General features: G+C 39.5%; 1 protein-coding gene across 5 annotated transcripts; it reads left to right on the top strand.

The window, feature by feature from the left end:
• The first annotated feature begins 2,403 nt into the window (after positions 1–2,403).
• Positions 2,404–14,353, top strand: LOC133981722 (tropomyosin alpha-1 chain). 5 transcript variants are annotated; one of them, XM_062420552.1, is made up of 10 exons: positions 2,412–2,643; positions 3,295–3,420; positions 6,742–6,875; positions 7,143–7,260; positions 7,592–7,662; positions 8,469–8,544; positions 8,738–8,800; positions 8,913–8,982; positions 10,422–10,500; positions 11,438–12,272. In XM_062420552.1, exons 1-10 carry the CDS (start codon positions 2,530–2,532, stop codon positions 11,439–11,441), a joined length of 855 nt encoding a protein of 284 aa, XP_062276536.1. In that variant the 5' UTR covers positions 2,412–2,529; the 3' UTR covers positions 11,442–12,272. The 5 variants fall into 5 exon arrangements, with proteins under 5 accessions (XP_062276539.1, XP_062276538.1, XP_062276536.1 ...); XM_062420555.1 differs by lacking the exons at positions 3,295–3,420; positions 10,422–10,500; positions 11,438–12,272 and adding exons at positions 2,992–3,117; positions 13,512–14,353 and having other exon boundaries at positions 2,404–2,643; XM_062420554.1 differs by lacking the exons at positions 10,422–10,500; positions 11,438–12,272 and adding an exon at positions 13,512–14,348 and having other exon boundaries at positions 2,408–2,643.
• The last annotated feature ends 3,738 nt before the right edge of the window (positions 14,354–18,091 follow it).

Below are 18,091 nucleotides of genomic sequence, written 5' to 3'. Positions count from 1 at the left end.
ATATGTCTGGAGCTTTTTTTTCACGTCACAGCCGTGAAAAAGAAACTCTTTCTGGATATGTGGTGGCTTCAGAAAGCAACCATCGCCAAAAAAACTGCCTGAAATATTGAGCAGGTTTGTCTGTCATTGTATTTCCCACAATACCTATAAAATGGAGAAATAATGAAAACATAATTATGCTTTATGTTCTAATGTGTGTGTGCAGTAAGCCTGCATTACCTTTAATTTTCCAATTGGATGTGAATTGGAAGGCAGCAACTTTTCAATAACATCTGGACAGACGGAGAGAATTGCCCTAGGCTATTTTTACGGTGCCAGTATGTTAAAGGAAAACATCATAATGGAGCTTATTTTCATTCCCAGAATGCCACAGCAAATCCAGCCTGCCATTACAAACCTCCACTGAGTCCATTAACTGAAAACGCTGTTTGAGGTAATTAAGATCAAATTGCAAATCAAGATTAACAACAGTGCTTTACTGAAAGGATGGTAAGGATATGATATTATGAAGATAAGTGAATATTAAAATGGACAAAAATGAATTAACATTTAGTATCTGAACAGTACTACATCAAGAAGCATTTAGAAGTGCATTTATAATCAAACAGTATTTATATACTGCAAAATATCTACTTTCCAAACATGAATAACATTAATTTGCAAAGTATATATGACTACTATACTATTACTTAATTCAGTAAAGTAATACAGTATCTTGGAAGACTGTGCAACAGTATACTTCAAGCTTTACTTACATACTTTATTTACTGGACTGAATCATTGTCATTTGTCTGCAGATTGAGAAAAAAGAAAAACTGAAATCTGAAATGAAATGTGATACACGTGTCACCTAAGCGTTGTTCAGTGCCAATCACAATTAGCCAAATGCCAGCGTATTAGAACATGGGCTGACACTACATTATCAAACTATTTTTCTATTATTATTGTGCCCATCAATCTGCATCTTTTACAAATCTACAGTCCAGTGTCTGGAGACAGAGCAAAACTTCAAATTATAACAAAACAACATGATAAGGAAATTGCACCTGAACACCATTCCTAATGTTGTCTCTGCCATATTTCATTACTGATTAGGTAAAGTCTGAAGAAGGGGCAGCTTATTTAATTCTACAAGTATGAGTAAGTCTGCCAGTCATAGCAACAATTATCTACAAAACACACTAAAAGCCTCGGCAAGACAAGTATTATTTTGGAACCATATCTAATGACACTGGACCTTGGACTCTGGCCACAGTGTCTTGGCTCCTTATTACAGACTAAGGCAGGTGCGTGAAAGAGAAGGCGATCCTAAATATATCCTTGAGTATCTTTATGAAGACCAAGACACACTTGGTGTGTCCTCAGTAACCACCCTTGTGTATTTAAATTCTTAATTCTAGCTCATTGCATATATAATATTAAAAATGTTAAAATCTCAATTAGGGGTATTAGTTGGTCAAATAATCAACTAATACTAGGTCTAATTTCTAATAGAAATGTATGGGCTAAAATGTAAAGCTAAAAGTAGCTTTAACCTCCTTCAAGTTTAAAATTACTAACCTGAAAAATTCTTCTTTACTAGTATGTAAAGCAGTTAACATTTCTTGAATGCCAAGTCAGTCAGAGGCTCAGCAGCTGTTATTCTTTATAAAACCTCTCCTGCACTGCTCCCTGCCACAGTCAAATGGCACATCAACAGTTTACAGGGAGGATTCCCAATATATTATCAGGTAAACACTTCCCTCAAATTGTGAACAATGCCTATAGGGCTTGCTTTGCTTCATCAAAAACATCTCATTTCAGGCAGCACAATTACCTCAAGGTAATAAAACTCATATTATATTACACCCACCCACCCAAACACACTCACACAGAGACATCAGTGGGTGCACAAAGCCTGATGACATTGTTACTGTGGTCCAAATCCCAGTCTCTCATAGATGCATAGGAGGACACTGTCACTGTGGAATCAGAAAAGACCATTAATATAAAAAATTAAACATGTCCAAGATTTCACTGATGTTAGAGAATGAACATACAGAAGAGACACCAAATAAAGGGTTAGGGTTATAAATGAGTTGTTTTCATAGTGAAACAAACTGTACTCAGATCTTATGCAGAGATTTAATGCTGTGCTCATCCAGCCTGGTCATCTCCTTCTCTTCTGTACATTCAGTGGCTTATATTACATGACCATTAGGAAGCCTTTCCATGGAATCTGCTCGCTTGTATATTACACCCCATATAAAGGCGTACCAAAAGTCAAATGTTTCGCAGCAACGAATCGCAGAGGACATCCTTTAGAAACGTCGGGGCACCCACACACGCCCCCTCCAAAAAAGTATTGGATGTGCAAAGGAATCCAGTCACCCCCCTCTTGAAAGTACATATTTGACAGGGCACAGTGAGGCAGAGCTCGCACTCCAGCTTAGCGTTCAGTTAGGCACAGACGCCCCAGCCCCTCTCCCAGTCTCACCTTGGTTTTCTTTTGGACGTTTTATCGGTGCCACCGAACAGAAATAAGCAGCCATGGATGCCATCAAGAAGAAGATGCAGATGCTTAAGCTCGACAAGGAGAATGCCTTGGACAGAGCTGAGCAGGCTGAGTCAGACAAGAAAGCATCAGAGGATAAAAGCAAACAGGTCGGCTGAGTTTTTTAAAACTTTTTTTTTCTTTTGTGGAAAATCCCAAAGATCCATAGAAAAAGCAGGAATACCAGTGGCAATGTAAAGCTGCTGCCCTTTAAATGGACTGCCTCCTAAATACGGATTAATTTCTTTCAAGGATAATTCCAAATGAGGATTAAATTAAGAATAAGACATCTTGATTTTTTTTGGATGTTATATATCCTCCCTCAACTATTTTGTCAATTGGTGATGTAAATATGGCTTAGTATGTTAAATGTTAAATGATTATTAATTGGTAGTAAATTGCATAAATGTTTATTTCATATTCTGTTTAACTTTATAATGTCTTTTATGCATGTATAGTTAGACGACGAAATAAGAGAGTTGGAAAAGAAATTGCGTATTACTGAAGATGAAAGAGATAAAGTGTTTGAGGAGTTCCAAACTGCGGAGGAAAAGCTCCTGACCGCTGAGGAGGTCGCCACCAAGGTACCTGATCTTAATGTGCATGATCTTCCCTAACTTTTCTCCTCTCTCTTTCTCCTGTCCTGTCCTCGTCTCTCCTGTCTTGTCTGTCTCTGTATGCGTTCTTGCGCCTGTGCGCTCACGCCACTCCGTCTCCCTCCTGATCACCTCTGAAACTATCCGCACTGAAACTCGTCCTAGCTTGAGGACGAATTGGTAGGTCTGCAGAAGAAGCTGAAGGGAACTGAGGATGAGTTGGACAAGTACTCCGAGTCTCTTAAAGATGCACAGGAGAAACTTGAGCTGGCTGAGAAGCAAGCTACCGATGTAAGTAAGGAAGGGATTCACAATGGCACCGTTCCTGCACAATGCTTCCTCACACCTCCATTCTCTCACCACTTTGTGACAGTTCAACACCACAGAGAAATACATTCAAACTGCCCTGATCTATTATCTCTGAAAGTATGCTCATCTTGGATGTGTGGGTCTTGCACACCTGCCCATCCTGGATCATCAAACTGACTTTATTATTTAATTATTGTTGAACTGTCGCTCCATATTTTGTCACAGACCGCATGCACAATCACTTAATTACATGTCAGCCCAAAGAAAGCCACATCGGCTATTTAACTGATACACTAATTATTATTTTTAAATCAATTTATTCATTGTCTTTTATATATTAATATGGTATGCTTCCATGCCTCCATGTGTTCAGTCTTGTAGGTCGAAGCAGAAGAAGTCTTTTTCAGAGTGAAAAGTGATGTGGCCTAATGTGCAGTGTTCCCAAGAGCGCAGAGAGCAAGCGCCTGGATAAATATAGCTTACTACTTTATATGGTCAGGATAGAGCTCACATCTGCGGGCTGCCCGCTGTACTCACCACAGAGAAAAACAGAGTTTCCCATCAAATGTCCCAGTAATAATTAACAATAAATGCTTATTAAAATGAAATGTAGCTAAAATATTTAAAATATATGCGCCGTGCTCATTTAAATATATGTCAGGAAAACTAAGTAGCCTAACTTATTTAGCGCTAGGCAGTTAAAGGTCGCGACCTACTTGAGACAAAGTCACTTTAGGTCCTCATAAACTTTTTTTTTTCTTTACGACAAACAGTCTCGTCAATGACCAAGTTGGGGTAAAGCGCAGCAGACAAAGACATCTGCTCGCAAGGATCAATCCACGGAATCAGTTTGTGTAGTGGGGCCTATAAACTGCCTCTGAGGGAAAACCTGTTGTAATAATCCTTTAATTGGATTCCAACAGGGAGTCAGGCTATGCTGTTGTGTGACTTTAGCTCGTAGTGTAGTTAGTTTTACTCGATCATATTGGCAATGATGACGTTTTTTCAAGTACCTTGCGATAGTCGACCTAAGTTTTGTTGATACATAGAAAGATAAATGCGGCTGTGGTGTTCAAATGACTTTAACTACTACTTGGCGCTTTTTATGAGGTTGCTTTGTCCTCATGTGTCCCTTTCATATTTCTAGAGGAATTTACTGAGATATTTACAATCTCTCGTTTTAAAACATAGCCTGTAATTACTGTATTCAGTGAAGACTTGGGCTATTGAATGGCATGAAGTCTCAAAATATCTTAGTGCCATCGTGTGTGCTGCTAACAGTTGACCCGCAGAGGGCGCTGCCGCTCAGTTAGTCTGTTGCAAAAAGGACGAATGCTGTCTATATGAATGGATGTGCTCTTATCATTGATGTTGCATTGTTACATCAAATCAATAAAATGTCGCATATTGTCATTTTATGGCCGACGCAATATATCCATAGTGCAGTATTTTGCGCAACCATATGCAATACTGCTTTTTTTTTTTTTTTAAATCAACTTCACTTCCTGGACAAGAAGCAGCAGAGTGCGTCTCCACAAAGCTTGTCTTTACGCAGCTTTCAGACCAATCAAGGACGTCATCTCGCTCCTTGTCAATATCTCGGAAGCTGTGCAGCGGCAGTAGCAGCTCACAGTGTAGTACTTTTTTATTTCTCAGAGTAAACAATGGCTGGAGCTACATCGCTGGAGGCAGTAAAACGAAAGATCAAATCTTTGCAAGGTCAGGCAGACAATGCTGAAGAGAAAGCCGAAAGATTACAGAAGGACTTGCACGCGGAGAGGAAAGCCAGGGACCAAGTAAGCATGTTTACCCATACAGCCAGAGAGGAGCTGCTTATCAAATTACGCACATCTCCCTCAAGGTAGCCTCCCCCTGTGTGCTCCGCGCATGCAGGGCGACAGTTTGAATTGATAACGCAGTGAAACAGCGGGATTTCTGTTTATAGTTGCACCGCAGTGCTGCAGGCTGAGTTTTACTTGGCTCAATGCAGTTTGACCACAGAGTAGTCTCTGCTGAGGGCTTTGATAGCCTGCTGCTCCTGGCTAAGCTCTTTATAATTGGTAACGTTAGGCCGCTGATGCCCAAGTCAGAGCACAGTTGAGCAACCGTAGCACATAGTGTCACTGTGTTGCTTCATCACAATTGTTTCACTTGCATCTCCTTTGATGCACTTTTCTGTAATGGCAACATTCAATATGATTTCCTGAAAGTTTGCTTTGTTCTATTCTGCAAGCAAGCCGGTGACTTTATTAATAAACATTTGGATGAAAATTTTTAAGCAACCAGGAAGTAAGTTAAACTGTGGTAAAATGTAAGGTGTCATGTCTGCACTGTGAGCTGATGCTCTTTACTTGCCCATATAAGGACACAACTACAAAGAGTGATTTCCCCCCATGTGAACATAGCGGCAGTTATCTAGACGGGAAATAAATATTTCAGCTGAGCTTAAGTTGTCAGAGTTCAACTCAGGCTCAGTCTTACATTTTGTAATTCAATTATTTGCTCATCGAGCGTGATATGTTGTAAATGTGGTTTAACCCACTGCCTGAGTTGATAGGTTATAGGAAACTGTGTTGTCATGCTTCACAAATTGAGATGCACTTTGCACTGTGGCATGAGCTGTGGTGGAAACAGCCTGCATAGACCTCTTGAGTCAGTGAAACTAGTGGTGGTTGTATCCTGTTTTCACTTTAGCATCAGAAAAGTCCAAGTCTCATACCTGCTGAACAGACACCAAAAAGCAGAAGTAGCTACAGGTTTGTATAATTACAGAAAAGGTCTGCTCCTTTTTTCCTTCAAAAATCACATACCTATTTAAGATACCAGATTTGACCGACCAATTCATATAATATTACCTCTTAAATGTCTCCCACAGTTGCGAGTTATCAGGAGTCTCCTCTTTGGATGTATGTGGAGCATTTGATCACTCATTTGCAGTATAATTGTGCCAGGAAATTTGACTTGAGCCTTGATAATGTTTCTCTCAGGGCCAAATAATAATGAGACGGGGTATTCAACCTTCTCTCAGCTTGGGACATTGTTATCATTATACACAGTCAATGAGGAGCAAAGGCAAGCCTCCCTGGAGGGTCTTTAACAACAGGTGACACAAAGAAACCTTTGGACAACTGTGATTACAGACATGAAATTAAGTTAGGTTGCATCAAAAATAAACCCCTAAAATAACAATCACTACCTGCATTCTTTGGGCTGATATGTAAGTGTGCAGTATAATGTAAGTTCTGGTTTGTGTATGACAGATGATGTGCATCTCCTGACTTGTTGCTACTCTAATCTCACTAGGCTGAGGGAGATGTGGCTTCCCTTAACAGACGTATCCAGCTGGTTGAGGAGGAGTTGGATCGTGCTCAGGAGCGTCTGGCCACTGCTCTGACCAAGCTGGAGGAGGCTGAGAAGGTTGCTGATGAGAGTGAGAGGTGGGTTCTTTAGAGCAGCAGGGATTCAGACCTCTGGCAGTTCATTGTCACACAATCTGTGACAGATAATGCAGTCATTTCATATCATTCCAAATTCTGTATTTTCTACCTATGTCATGTCAGAAACCAATCATCCATTTATGTTAGAAGAGTGTATTAAAGACTTACCAGCAATCACTGCTGGGCACCTGACATGTTTCCTATCAGGGAGACTGCAAGTCAGCTCCTTAATCCTAACACCCCTTGACTGTTTGTATTCCTACACAGAGGCATGAAGGTCATTGAGAACAGGGCCATGAAGGATGAGGAGAAGATGGAGTTGCAGGAGATCCAGCTGAAGGAGGCCAAGCACATTGCTGAGGAGGCTGACCGCAAATATGAGGAGGCGAGTTTTTCAGCCACTGGCAACCACCCCAAAACAGTTCTTCAACCCTGAACTGAGTGCTCAGGCACTAAAATCTGTAACTGACAACTCAAAGACAGTTAACAGATAACAGGTGGATTTTTAAGATGTAATTATTTGTTTAAAGATATCTTGATTAGTTGTTAGTTTTTCTTAGAGATGCAGTATTGGGTGCAACATTTTTAAATTATGATTCAATCATATTAGAGTTGTACACTTAAAATCTTAGAGATATCTTTTAACCATGTCCTAATTGTGTCACAGTCGTCAGTTATTAGTTGTATTGTAATTCTTTGCTGTGCTGCAACTAAAGGTGGCTCGTAAGCTGGTCATCATTGAGGGTGACCTGGAGCGTACAGAGGAGCGCGCTGAGCTGTCAGAAACGTATGTTTCACTTTTTACATTCATCCGCACTTAAACATGCATGTATGTTGGCATTAAAATTTTAGCTTGAAGCACTGAAGCAAAAAGTATAGCACTTGTCTCCATTTGAACAGTGTGCCCTGTGTTCTTACTACATGTGCTGATTATTTGCATGCACACCATGGTTTCAATGGTTTTTGGCTTGCACGCTTACGCCACACCCACTTAACAGACGATCTCGAAGAGCGGGTGATGAACTAAGAGTTTTGGAGCAAAGCATGAAATCACTAAACAACTCAGTCACACAGGTACTAAACCAAAATGAACACACACACACATACTGAGTATCTTCGATGAGTGGCTCTTCCCATTTTCATTCACATTGCTGAATGAAGCTTCTGCTTCGCTTGCTGTGTTTGTTCTTTTCCTCTTTTATTGTGAGTATATTAGACTCTTTCAGGACTCTAACATGGCAGGGACTGTGCATGAATAATACCTCACTGTTAAGAGAAGCACCGTGTTTGATCAAATTATTACCAAATTATTTATTTAACACTAACCCACTACTGTTAGTGTGATTAAAAGAGTCACGTTGCTATTCCCACATTCCTGCTCTGTTAAGGAACTTTAAGGTACTTGAGGTTCCCTATTTGTTTAATCCCTGTAGATCTTATTTATCTTGTTTCCCCTCTCCCCTCTCTTTTACTTTCACTCTACCCATTTCGTGTGTCCCCCTGGTTCTGTCCATCCTTGGTTCCCTCGTCACTTTTACCCTCCACCCCCTTTTCTTGTCCTTTGCACTTTATCCCCCTTGTCTAAAACACCAGCAAATGCTCTGAGCTTGAGGAAGAGTTGAAAACTGTGACCAACAACCTGAAGTCACTGGAGGCCCAGGCTGAGAAGGTAAGTGTGTGACTCTCTGGTCAACTGCATGCTGTCAAACCCCACACCTCCCCAGGAGACTCGTGGATAGGGAGTTGGATCTCTTCACTTCTCTCTTATTTTATCATACTTGGCTGTATTCATGTTTTAAAAATTGTATAGTATCACTTCTGTGACTATATGTTTGACTCCTACCATTGCTTTTGTCCCACAGTACTCACAGAAGGAGGACAAATATGAGGAGGAGATCAAGGTCCTCACTGACAAGCTGAAGGAGGCAAGTTTCACAATACCTTATCTGGGGTTGCAGGCTTGATTTAGAAAAGTCAAAGGTGAAGTTTTACAGTTCAAGTGTTGCACTGACTCATAAATCTGTCTCTACACCACAGGCTGAGACTCGTGCTGAGTTCGCTGAGAGATCAGTAGCCAAGCTTGAGAAGACCATTGATGACCTGGAAGGTATGATTTTTCTAAATTCTGTTCTGTTCATTTTGAAATGTTTATTATTTCAGTTGTGGTATAAAGGTAAGTGCTCAGTACTTTAAAAAAAAATCTCTTTAGGCCATGTTTTACTTTGCTTTTCAATTCTGTTTCTGTTTCCCTCTTAATTTCATCATGCCTCCTTTTTCAGACAGCATCATACTTTTGTTGTAGTGTCCTTTTATTAGTCTCTTTGATTAAAGATGCAATATTATATTCCCAAGTTAAGTTCACAAGTTAACATTGTTTCCTGGGGTCTTACTAAAATATATCTGATATACTTTGGTCAAAATATCACAAGCATCAAGCACCACAGCAGCCTTCTCATCCTGTCTTAACAGCCCTGTTCAAATGGCCGATTTGAGTCTAAATAAACTAAAAATGAATTACAATAAACATATCAAAAGGATGCTGAAAGAACTACATCATAATGTTGATGTATAAAAAGCCTGAATTCATCCTTTTGTCAGGTCTGTCAACAAGATGACAAACAGCTTTTTAAAATACTTGTTTTTTTAATGGAGCTCAGATCGATCAGAGCTATGCTAACATTGTAGCTGCTCCATCCACACTCAATATAGCGTCATCTTAAGGCATAAATATGATAGTGAAGTTATTGCTTATGAACATAGGTATATACTCTGTAAGTTTAAAATCATATAAAGTTAGCAGCATTCAAGATATCTATTATTGATGACAGCAACTGAGGTGGTGTGTGACCCCGGTGTTAGCTCTGGCTAGGTTGAAAAGCTGCAGCAGCGACTCTTTGGCTCTGCACTCTGGGCGGCTCTCTATTGCAGAGCTTTCTGGGGCTCAGCAACTGTATGTTGGCAAGCAGCAACTCTGTCCCCTGGTCCAGCCTCACGTTATGTGCACGTTTTTTTGTGCTTAGCCTAGCTTCACCCCACGTGATGTAGGAAGGGGCATACAATCTGAATGGCGTGTTGAATCACAAGAGTACACAACAAACTAACTGGGTGGTCTTATTTCACAGTGTGTGTGTGTTAGTAGGCACATCAGAGATCCAAATACACTATGTGCAAACACTGTAAAAGTGAGTTTTTCATAATATATGTTTTTGAGATCCAAGTTAGAAAGGAATCTTTTTAGGGGATTTTTGGGACTAGATGTTGGCTTCAAGGAGTCTTTTTAGAAGCATAAATGGCTGAGAGCCATGCAGCAGTGAACTAAATTGTACATTTCTTGATGGCACTGAGAACTTTTCCCTGACTTTTGTTGCACTTCCATTCTGATCATTTTCTGATGTAACTTTGTTTTCCTCTTTCCAATTTTTCTTCCATCTTCCTCCTTGTCTTGGCAATGGTCTGGATGCTTCACCCTTCACCTCCTTGTCATGTACTCCTCCACCTTTCCTCCCTTTCACTGCACACCCCCTTGCACCCCTGGCCCACCAATAGACGAGTTGTATGCTCAGAAACTGAAGTACAAGGCCATCAGCGAGGAGCTGGACCACGCCCTCAACGACATGACTTCCATGTAATTTTCAACTTTCTGTGCCTGCTCGTTCTGCCGTCAACCTCCTTTTGCTCTGCACTCCATACACCAGCGGCCTTACCCCCCCACCCCCAAATTTTTTCTTTTACCCATCATGACTCCTACTTCGAACACTTGTATTGCTATTATTTTTTAAATCTAGTCTTAAAAAATTTAGTCTAAAACTTGAAACTTGAAACACACATGATTTTCATGTGTGTGTTCTCGAAGTGGTTTCCTTTCACACTTGACTGGTGTAAATGATACTGTATACAAGATTTGTATCAGTATCATTGGTGTAATCTTGTGCATGAACAAAAACAGCATGGATCTGTTTTTTGTGGGGGGTTTTGTTTGTTTTTTGTTGTTTGCTGCGTTAATTGTGTAGTATTACTTTTTATGTGAGAAGTGATCAATGCCATTTTTCCCCCTATTTAAAAATATTAATGGAAATTTCCATTATATTTTGCGATCACAAGTAATGCATACTAGTTCTCTATTGAAATGTGGACTCCATGAAGAAAGCATTTCATTGAATCAGATTCAGTCACTGTAACCTTGATTGTTTCCTTTTTCTCAAACTGTGTTTCAGTTTGTCTTCTACTAATATGGTCTACTTCTGTTCAGAAGAAAGGCCCTGTGTGTTTGTGAAGTCCTCTTTTATTCCATCACTACGCCAGTTGAACTGCCGTAACAGTATCCCTGTTTTTGAATTGAGAGTTTTGCTCAATTAACCTTGTCCCTTAACATTCAGCCATTCTCTGGGAGAGTTCGTGTTCAAGTTGTCGGTTTGTCCTTTCTCACAATGCATTTCAACCATGCATTGATGTTTTTGTAGTGAGTGCCGTCGCTCTTGTGGTTCTGTAGTGCCGATCGCAAAATTTATGTGGGTCCCGCACCACCTCCCCTGGTTCACTGTACCCTCTTCTCTCCCACACAGATAAATTGTTTACACCTCATCAAAGACGTTTCCTTCCAGCTGAGTGGCATCTGTCATCTTTCTCCGGCCTTCTCTCCATTTTCCCTTCCCTCTCTGTCTGTGCTTTCCTTTCCTCATATTTTCCTCCTTACGTCAAAGTTAATTGCATCCCATCTCTTGTACAGAATCCTAGAATCTTTCTACGTTGTGTAAAAATAAACGTCCTTCCTTCTATGTAAGCTGTATCTCTTTACTCTGTCCTTTTTTTTCTTTTTCATATCTATTTATTTTCAAGGGGCTCTAATAAAACCAGGAAGCCTTGATTTTAAGTAATGTATTTATGTTTTATTTCTGCATCTCAACAAACCATTCGTTGAGCCATACCCTGCTTTCCTTGGTGTACTTTTAAAGATTTCGAAGGCTGTACTTATTTATTTTCTTTAAATATTGTTCTGTGAAACTGAGATATTAGGAATATCACAGTAACTGCTAAATGCACAGCGCCTAGAAGAACTACAGATACTTGATGAAAGCTGAGCCAAGTTGTCTTTTGAGACTGATGCATGCAAGCACTTTCCAACATTTAGTACTGTGACAGGGGGAACTGACTCTGAAAAGATTTTAATATTGGAGGAAATTGGTGTTGGATTGTTGTTAGGAAGATTGTGGTAAAGTAGAGAAATAGTGGAATACAGAACAGTATGTAAGATGTGTTGAGACTCCTCTGGTTGCTGGGAAAACTGTGTGATTGAGAAGCATTGTTTCACTCTCTATTAAGACATCAGTGATTATGACACATGGGGCTTTGTATGATACACAGTATCCTGTCATATGTTTAAATAAACATACAATCACACATTCTGAGTCTTTTTATGAAAGTCATTGCCATAACTTCAGACAGAAAGATGAGCAGAAGTGAGAAGTTTTCTGGTGTGCTTGAGACTTCACAATTCAAAAGACATGAGTCTGAAGAGCAGTTGAGCCATATCCTTAAACTCTTTAAAATGTCAGACCAAACTGAAGCTACACAGTGGTTAATTCTCAGTATCAGTTTCTTTAGTTCCAGTACTGAACAGATATATTTTAGCACATGATAAGGTGTACCTAATGGACAAGAGTTGACATGTTTCTTTATCATTCTTTTTATCATCATTATCATTATCATTGTCATCATTTTTTTTATTTTGTTGTCATGCAATTTTAGAGATTTTATTTTGAGTCTGCTGCCTTAGTTTCTTCTACCTATCGCTCAAATCTGCTCATCCTCTGTTTTCATTGCACACACTGCTCTGCTTTGCTTTACCTGTTGCGGACAAAAATATGAAGAGTATATTGCCAAAACTCACTCAAAAAAAACATGAACATCAACATATTTGATTGTGTTATTTAACAGCTATTCAGATATTTTCAATGTCTTATACAAAGATAAAAAGTCTCTAGTCCTAGAGAAGGTAGGTGTCAATAGGCATAGCACTATTTTTTCCTGATTTCCTGTCCTCTTTCTGTTTTCCTACTCGCTGTCTGACTGCAAAGATGGTCTCTACCAGCAACTTGAGAAAAAACGCCTTCTTACTAATGAACTATGTGTGGCCTTGAACCAGGACTAAATTGTCTGAATGTTTAATCTTTTGTTTTTAACGTGTGTATGATCTGTGTATATGATCCAAAGCACTTCCAGTTTGCATTGTCTGTATATGATGCTTGCACTGCTTGAAATCTGTGTTGCTGTTGATGGAAGTGTGATAAAAAAAACATAGTGACAATCAGGGATTACCTCACATGTGTCATTTTCTAATATTAGTATTATAACATTATACAATAAGCCATTTTTATGGATTGTTTTGTGTTTATGTTTATAAGAACGTTGTCAGCTGTTTGCATGGTTGCTTGCATATCCATAATATGAGATTGTTTACTCATCGTGTTTCCCTTGTTTTCTCTCAGTGCTATGTAGGTCTGATTAGAAAGCACCCACATTTAATGACTGAATAATCTGAATAATGCAGTCAGTTTGATTATTAATGCAAGCTAACCAGCTGGCTGACTTATGCTCGCTTGTGTGAGATTAAAACCTCTTCATTTGATGTTCTAACAGAGAAACTGTCACACGCTAAGGAAGAGAACCTCGATATGCACCAGATGCTGGACCAGACTCTAATGGAACTGAATAATTTGTAAAAGGACGGTCTGACCCCACACACATTGTGGTTTTGGCTTTTTTATACTTGCACCTTGCTTAACATAAACCCCTCTTCTCGTACCTTGCCCATGGTGGAGAACAAATAGCCAGATGCTATTCCTTATCGCACCGTCCTGCCTTCAGTGGAACTCAACCAAGGAGCAAAGCTAAGGGGAAGTAAAGCTTAACCATTCCCTTTGAAGTTTAAAGTGAGAAACATGGTTGTTTTTGCAAGCCAGTTTTTATCTTGTAATGATGTATGCCCTTTGCAATCTTCTTTTTTGTCAAGTCATCTGGTGAAATGACATGTGCCATTGGTTACAAAGATTGTTTTCTTCATCTGCATTTAAGATGATCTGGTACTTTGCATTCCACCTTGATTATGCACATACCAAAGGACAAATTGAAGAAAATTTGCACCTAATTAAACCTCAATATTATGCACATTTTGCATACTGTAAGACAAACTATGTGAAAACAAGAAACACAATTTCCTCACAAGTGTAAGTATACTTTGACTATGCCTGTCAGTATGTATACTGGTGCTACTGTATTGTTAAGCAATGATCAAAATGGTAACACATTACAGTATATTCTTCTTATTCTTATTCTCTTAAAACTGGTTCAAATTTTTTTCATCTTGTCTGTAAAGTATGATTTCATTCATCTGGCTCTGCATTGTTTTAGCATTGTTTTAATGTAGATGTTCCAAGTGGTATTATATTTGAAATGTAAAAAATATTAAATATAAATAAAAGCACGTTTTGAAAGTTGTTTAACTTTGTTTGTGGTTAATAGGTGGCCTTTTGTCCATCATAGAGATTAACTAAAGTACATGGCTTAATTTTTGGATGATTGACTAAAACCTGATGCAATGCAGACTACCTAGACTTCTCTCCCCAGAGAAATGTACAATATGTAAAGTATACCAAACAAATGAAGATCTAATGTGCTACAACTTCACCCATTAGTGCTTGACCCTCAACTTGACTTCCAGCTGGGGGGAAAACAACATGTCACGTGTTTCTTTGGTTCAATGGAGCTCACTAAACACCACTTGACCATATCAATTCAGTTTCATAATAATCAAACCAAGAAGCAATGGTGGGAAATATTCTAAACTCCTGACTAGAGTTGTGACCAGATGTTTTCAGTTTAGGTTTATAGTATTTATCAAGGTAAATGCCTACTCCTGAATTAAGATGCCTTTTCATTATGTGTAATAATTGTCTGATGCACAGACAAAGCTGCCAAATTTCCCACCTGTTTCTTTGAAACTATTGTCCCTAATAGAAATAGTGTCATTTTCAGTGGTAACATTTTAGTCCCACATCTTGGAGAGGCTCAGCTGGGCCCTTATCATAGTATCCAGGCCTGTAACCAAGTGCCAAGAAGGAGTTCAAGAGTGGTTAAGAGTGTGCAACCGACAGACACCCTGCATAAACCAGGAGGCCAGAACATGGCTGCCTTGTGGCTTGCTATTATTATCCAAACATGGGAAGTTGAGATGAAAGCCAAATACAAATTTAGTGTAGAGGGTGAAAGGCCCATTTTTGTAGACTGTTAAGGAAGGACAGAAAAACACTAATATTTCAGTGAAATAGCAGTACTTTCCTCTTGAATGAGTAAAGAGTCCTGTTGGAGGGTGCTGGGGCATTTTGGATTACCTCTACAACTTGCAGAGGTAAACCTTTCCATAACAAACATTCCTAGGGCCAAGCAAATAGCTTCCATTTTCGAGGAGCTGGATTGCAGATCCGGTTGGGGCGCAACGGTAGAGGCCAGGGCTTCCCTGACAAAAGGGACTTTATCATTCAATCAGTAAAGAAGGGCAGACCACACAAATCAAACTCTGATCTCCTTAACTGTTTTTTTAGTAGCCTTAAAAGATAGAAAGTATGCATTTGGGTGTTATTTATTTATTCATTTATTCATATATACATACACACATACTGTATGTTCACATGTGATAAGTGGGTTTACTTGCTGTTACTGTAACTTCCTGTGGGTGGCAGCAGAGGACATTTATATAATTGTATGTATTCTCTTACAAAAATCACAAGAATAATTAAAATTATATAGCCATTTAGATCATGGAATTAAATTACACCTTTTTTATATTGCAAGGAATCCATTCTATATTTGCACACTATGTCGTACAAGGCTTTAGGCTACCCAAGCAAACAGCAAAGGAGATCAGTGGAGATCATTTGTAAGGTGGCCTCACACCTGTTTTAAAAACCTGGTGGCAATTAGAACCACTCCACCAGGTGTTGAAAATGCTGGGGAAAGTGGGACAAATTGCCAGGATGTGTGACCCAACATATTCCTCCCCTTCATCCCACTCACTCACACACACTCACTGGAGGACTACAAATCTAAACTCTTTTTAGCTGTAATAATATAACCCGTGCGCCTTAAAATTGTTACAACCTGTTGCCACCAGTTGTTTATAAACACCATCCTGATCGCCACCAGGCACTTGATAAAAGTGACCTAGCACCACGCAAATATTGAACACCTAGTGTCGATCAGAATGGCTTTCATAAACGCCTTTTGGCATTTTTAATGCGAGGGAAATTGAGACAAAATATGATTCCTTTGGCTTTCCATACATTATAGCATAGAACGTTATAACGCCCGATGGAGCTCGTTTAACACTTGGCGCTCTTAGGCCTAGGTGAATATTGACACATTTGGCATTCCATATTACAGCCCACCGGTCTGGCAGGTTTAACAAGTTCACCAGCCACTTCACAAATTCACTGGCATTTAGCTGGTGGCCGGTGCTAATATCCGTCACATGCTTGTGACCCACGGGGTGTTGTTGTTCTGAGTGAAGAACCATAGTGGACAGTGAGCAGTGTCTTGTGAAGCAAACAAGTCTACTTCCGCCTGTCTGAAATGAACCCAGTTTCAGAATCACAATCAAATGTATTGTCATTAGACAGGTAATACAACGAAATTAGAGGCAATGCCTTAAAGTGCACATGAAAACATACATAAACTCTCTCCAAAGCCTGTGGGTGGAGACACTAGTCCGCCATTCTAGAGTGGCCCCTCAAAAACAGGTCTGCCACCAGGTTTAACTTGCCCTGAATGTGATAGGCTAACAGGAATCGCAGTCGGCCATGAGCCCACAGTTAAATTCGAGATGAGACCTGGTTCAAGTTCAAGTTCAAGACCTTTATTTGTCCCAGAGGGGCAATTGGTTCTGCCTCAGTAGCAATAAAAACAACAACACAAGGCAAGACACATAAGATTTACACAAAAAAAATTAGTACAGTAGTAAAAGCTGAAGACATGAAGTTCAAATGTTACAACATTAGATCAGAAAAATAGGAAAAACGGGCATGGTTGGAAATGTGCTGATGCCACCTGTACTTTACTTCTATCTGTAAATTTTGACTGATGGTTGTCTGAGACAGGAACCATAGGCCAGAAATCTAATTTCTAAGTGCATTTTCTGCTGAGTGACAATCATTTTACTGACATTTATCGCCCTTGTTGATGAGTTTTTCTGTTTGAGGTTGAGAGATGCATACCAGCAAATTAAAGAAAAAAGGAAAACTGACTCAATAAAACAATGTCATCAGTGATCTATCAACCTGGAACTTGGCTAGCTTCCTAAGAAAAACAAGACACTGCTAGCTTTTTCTCACTGAGCATATCTGTATTCCAATCAAAAGGTCATCTTATTGTCAATTATGATGATACCCAAATACTTTTAGACTCAACAATTTCATCATTAATCTTATCAATTAGTTATTACTGGTGTTTTTGGAAGTTGGGTGGTGATGTCTAAAATCAATGCACATATCTTTAGTTTTTCTCACATTCAATTCTAGAAAGGCTTTATTAAACCAATTCAAAAGATAGTTTAATACAGGACCATGAGAAATGTCAGCATTGTTCATCAGGCTCACTGTAACTGTATCATCTGCAAACTTCACAATGTAATGGTTATCAAACTCACTATGACATCTTGGTGTGCATGATACATAATAAAGGAGAGGGGATGCAGGCTTGGGTGGAGCCAGATGATGGCATAGACAGTCCTGGTGCATGGTGTAAGAGGAAACTCCACTCTGACGATTGATATACAGTATGCAATCATTGCAGTGTTGTCAGACCTGATCAGAACGTGTCTCCCTCCTACTAGACACAATGTTTCAGGGCCTGTCAGACTTTCTCAACCTCTAAAATACTTATGTGATGGTTCTCATGTTCTCCCCAAGGCCCCTGACTGTTTGACCCTCGCAGACCGCTCCCCAACCAAATAGGGAGGCATCAGTCTTTATTACCACATGGAGTGTAATCGAACCCATCCAATCACCTATTTAAAGACTGAGGAGGTTCAGCCAGCCAGTCTGGGTGGACTCACTGGCTGATAAAGCAGCGCTGCAGAGGTTTCATGTTGACCAGACCTAAAGTAGCAAAATTAATTTACTTAAGTACTGTAATAAAGTACAAGTTTGAGGTACTTGTTCTTTAGT

Source organism: Scomber scombrus, chromosome 6 (assembly GCF_963691925.1).
Source record: "Scomber scombrus chromosome 6, fScoSco1.1, whole genome shotgun sequence".
Classification (NCBI taxonomy): domain Eukaryota; kingdom Metazoa; phylum Chordata; class Actinopteri; order Scombriformes; family Scombridae; genus Scomber; species Scomber scombrus.
This window is presented reverse-complemented; position numbering and strand designations above follow the sequence as displayed.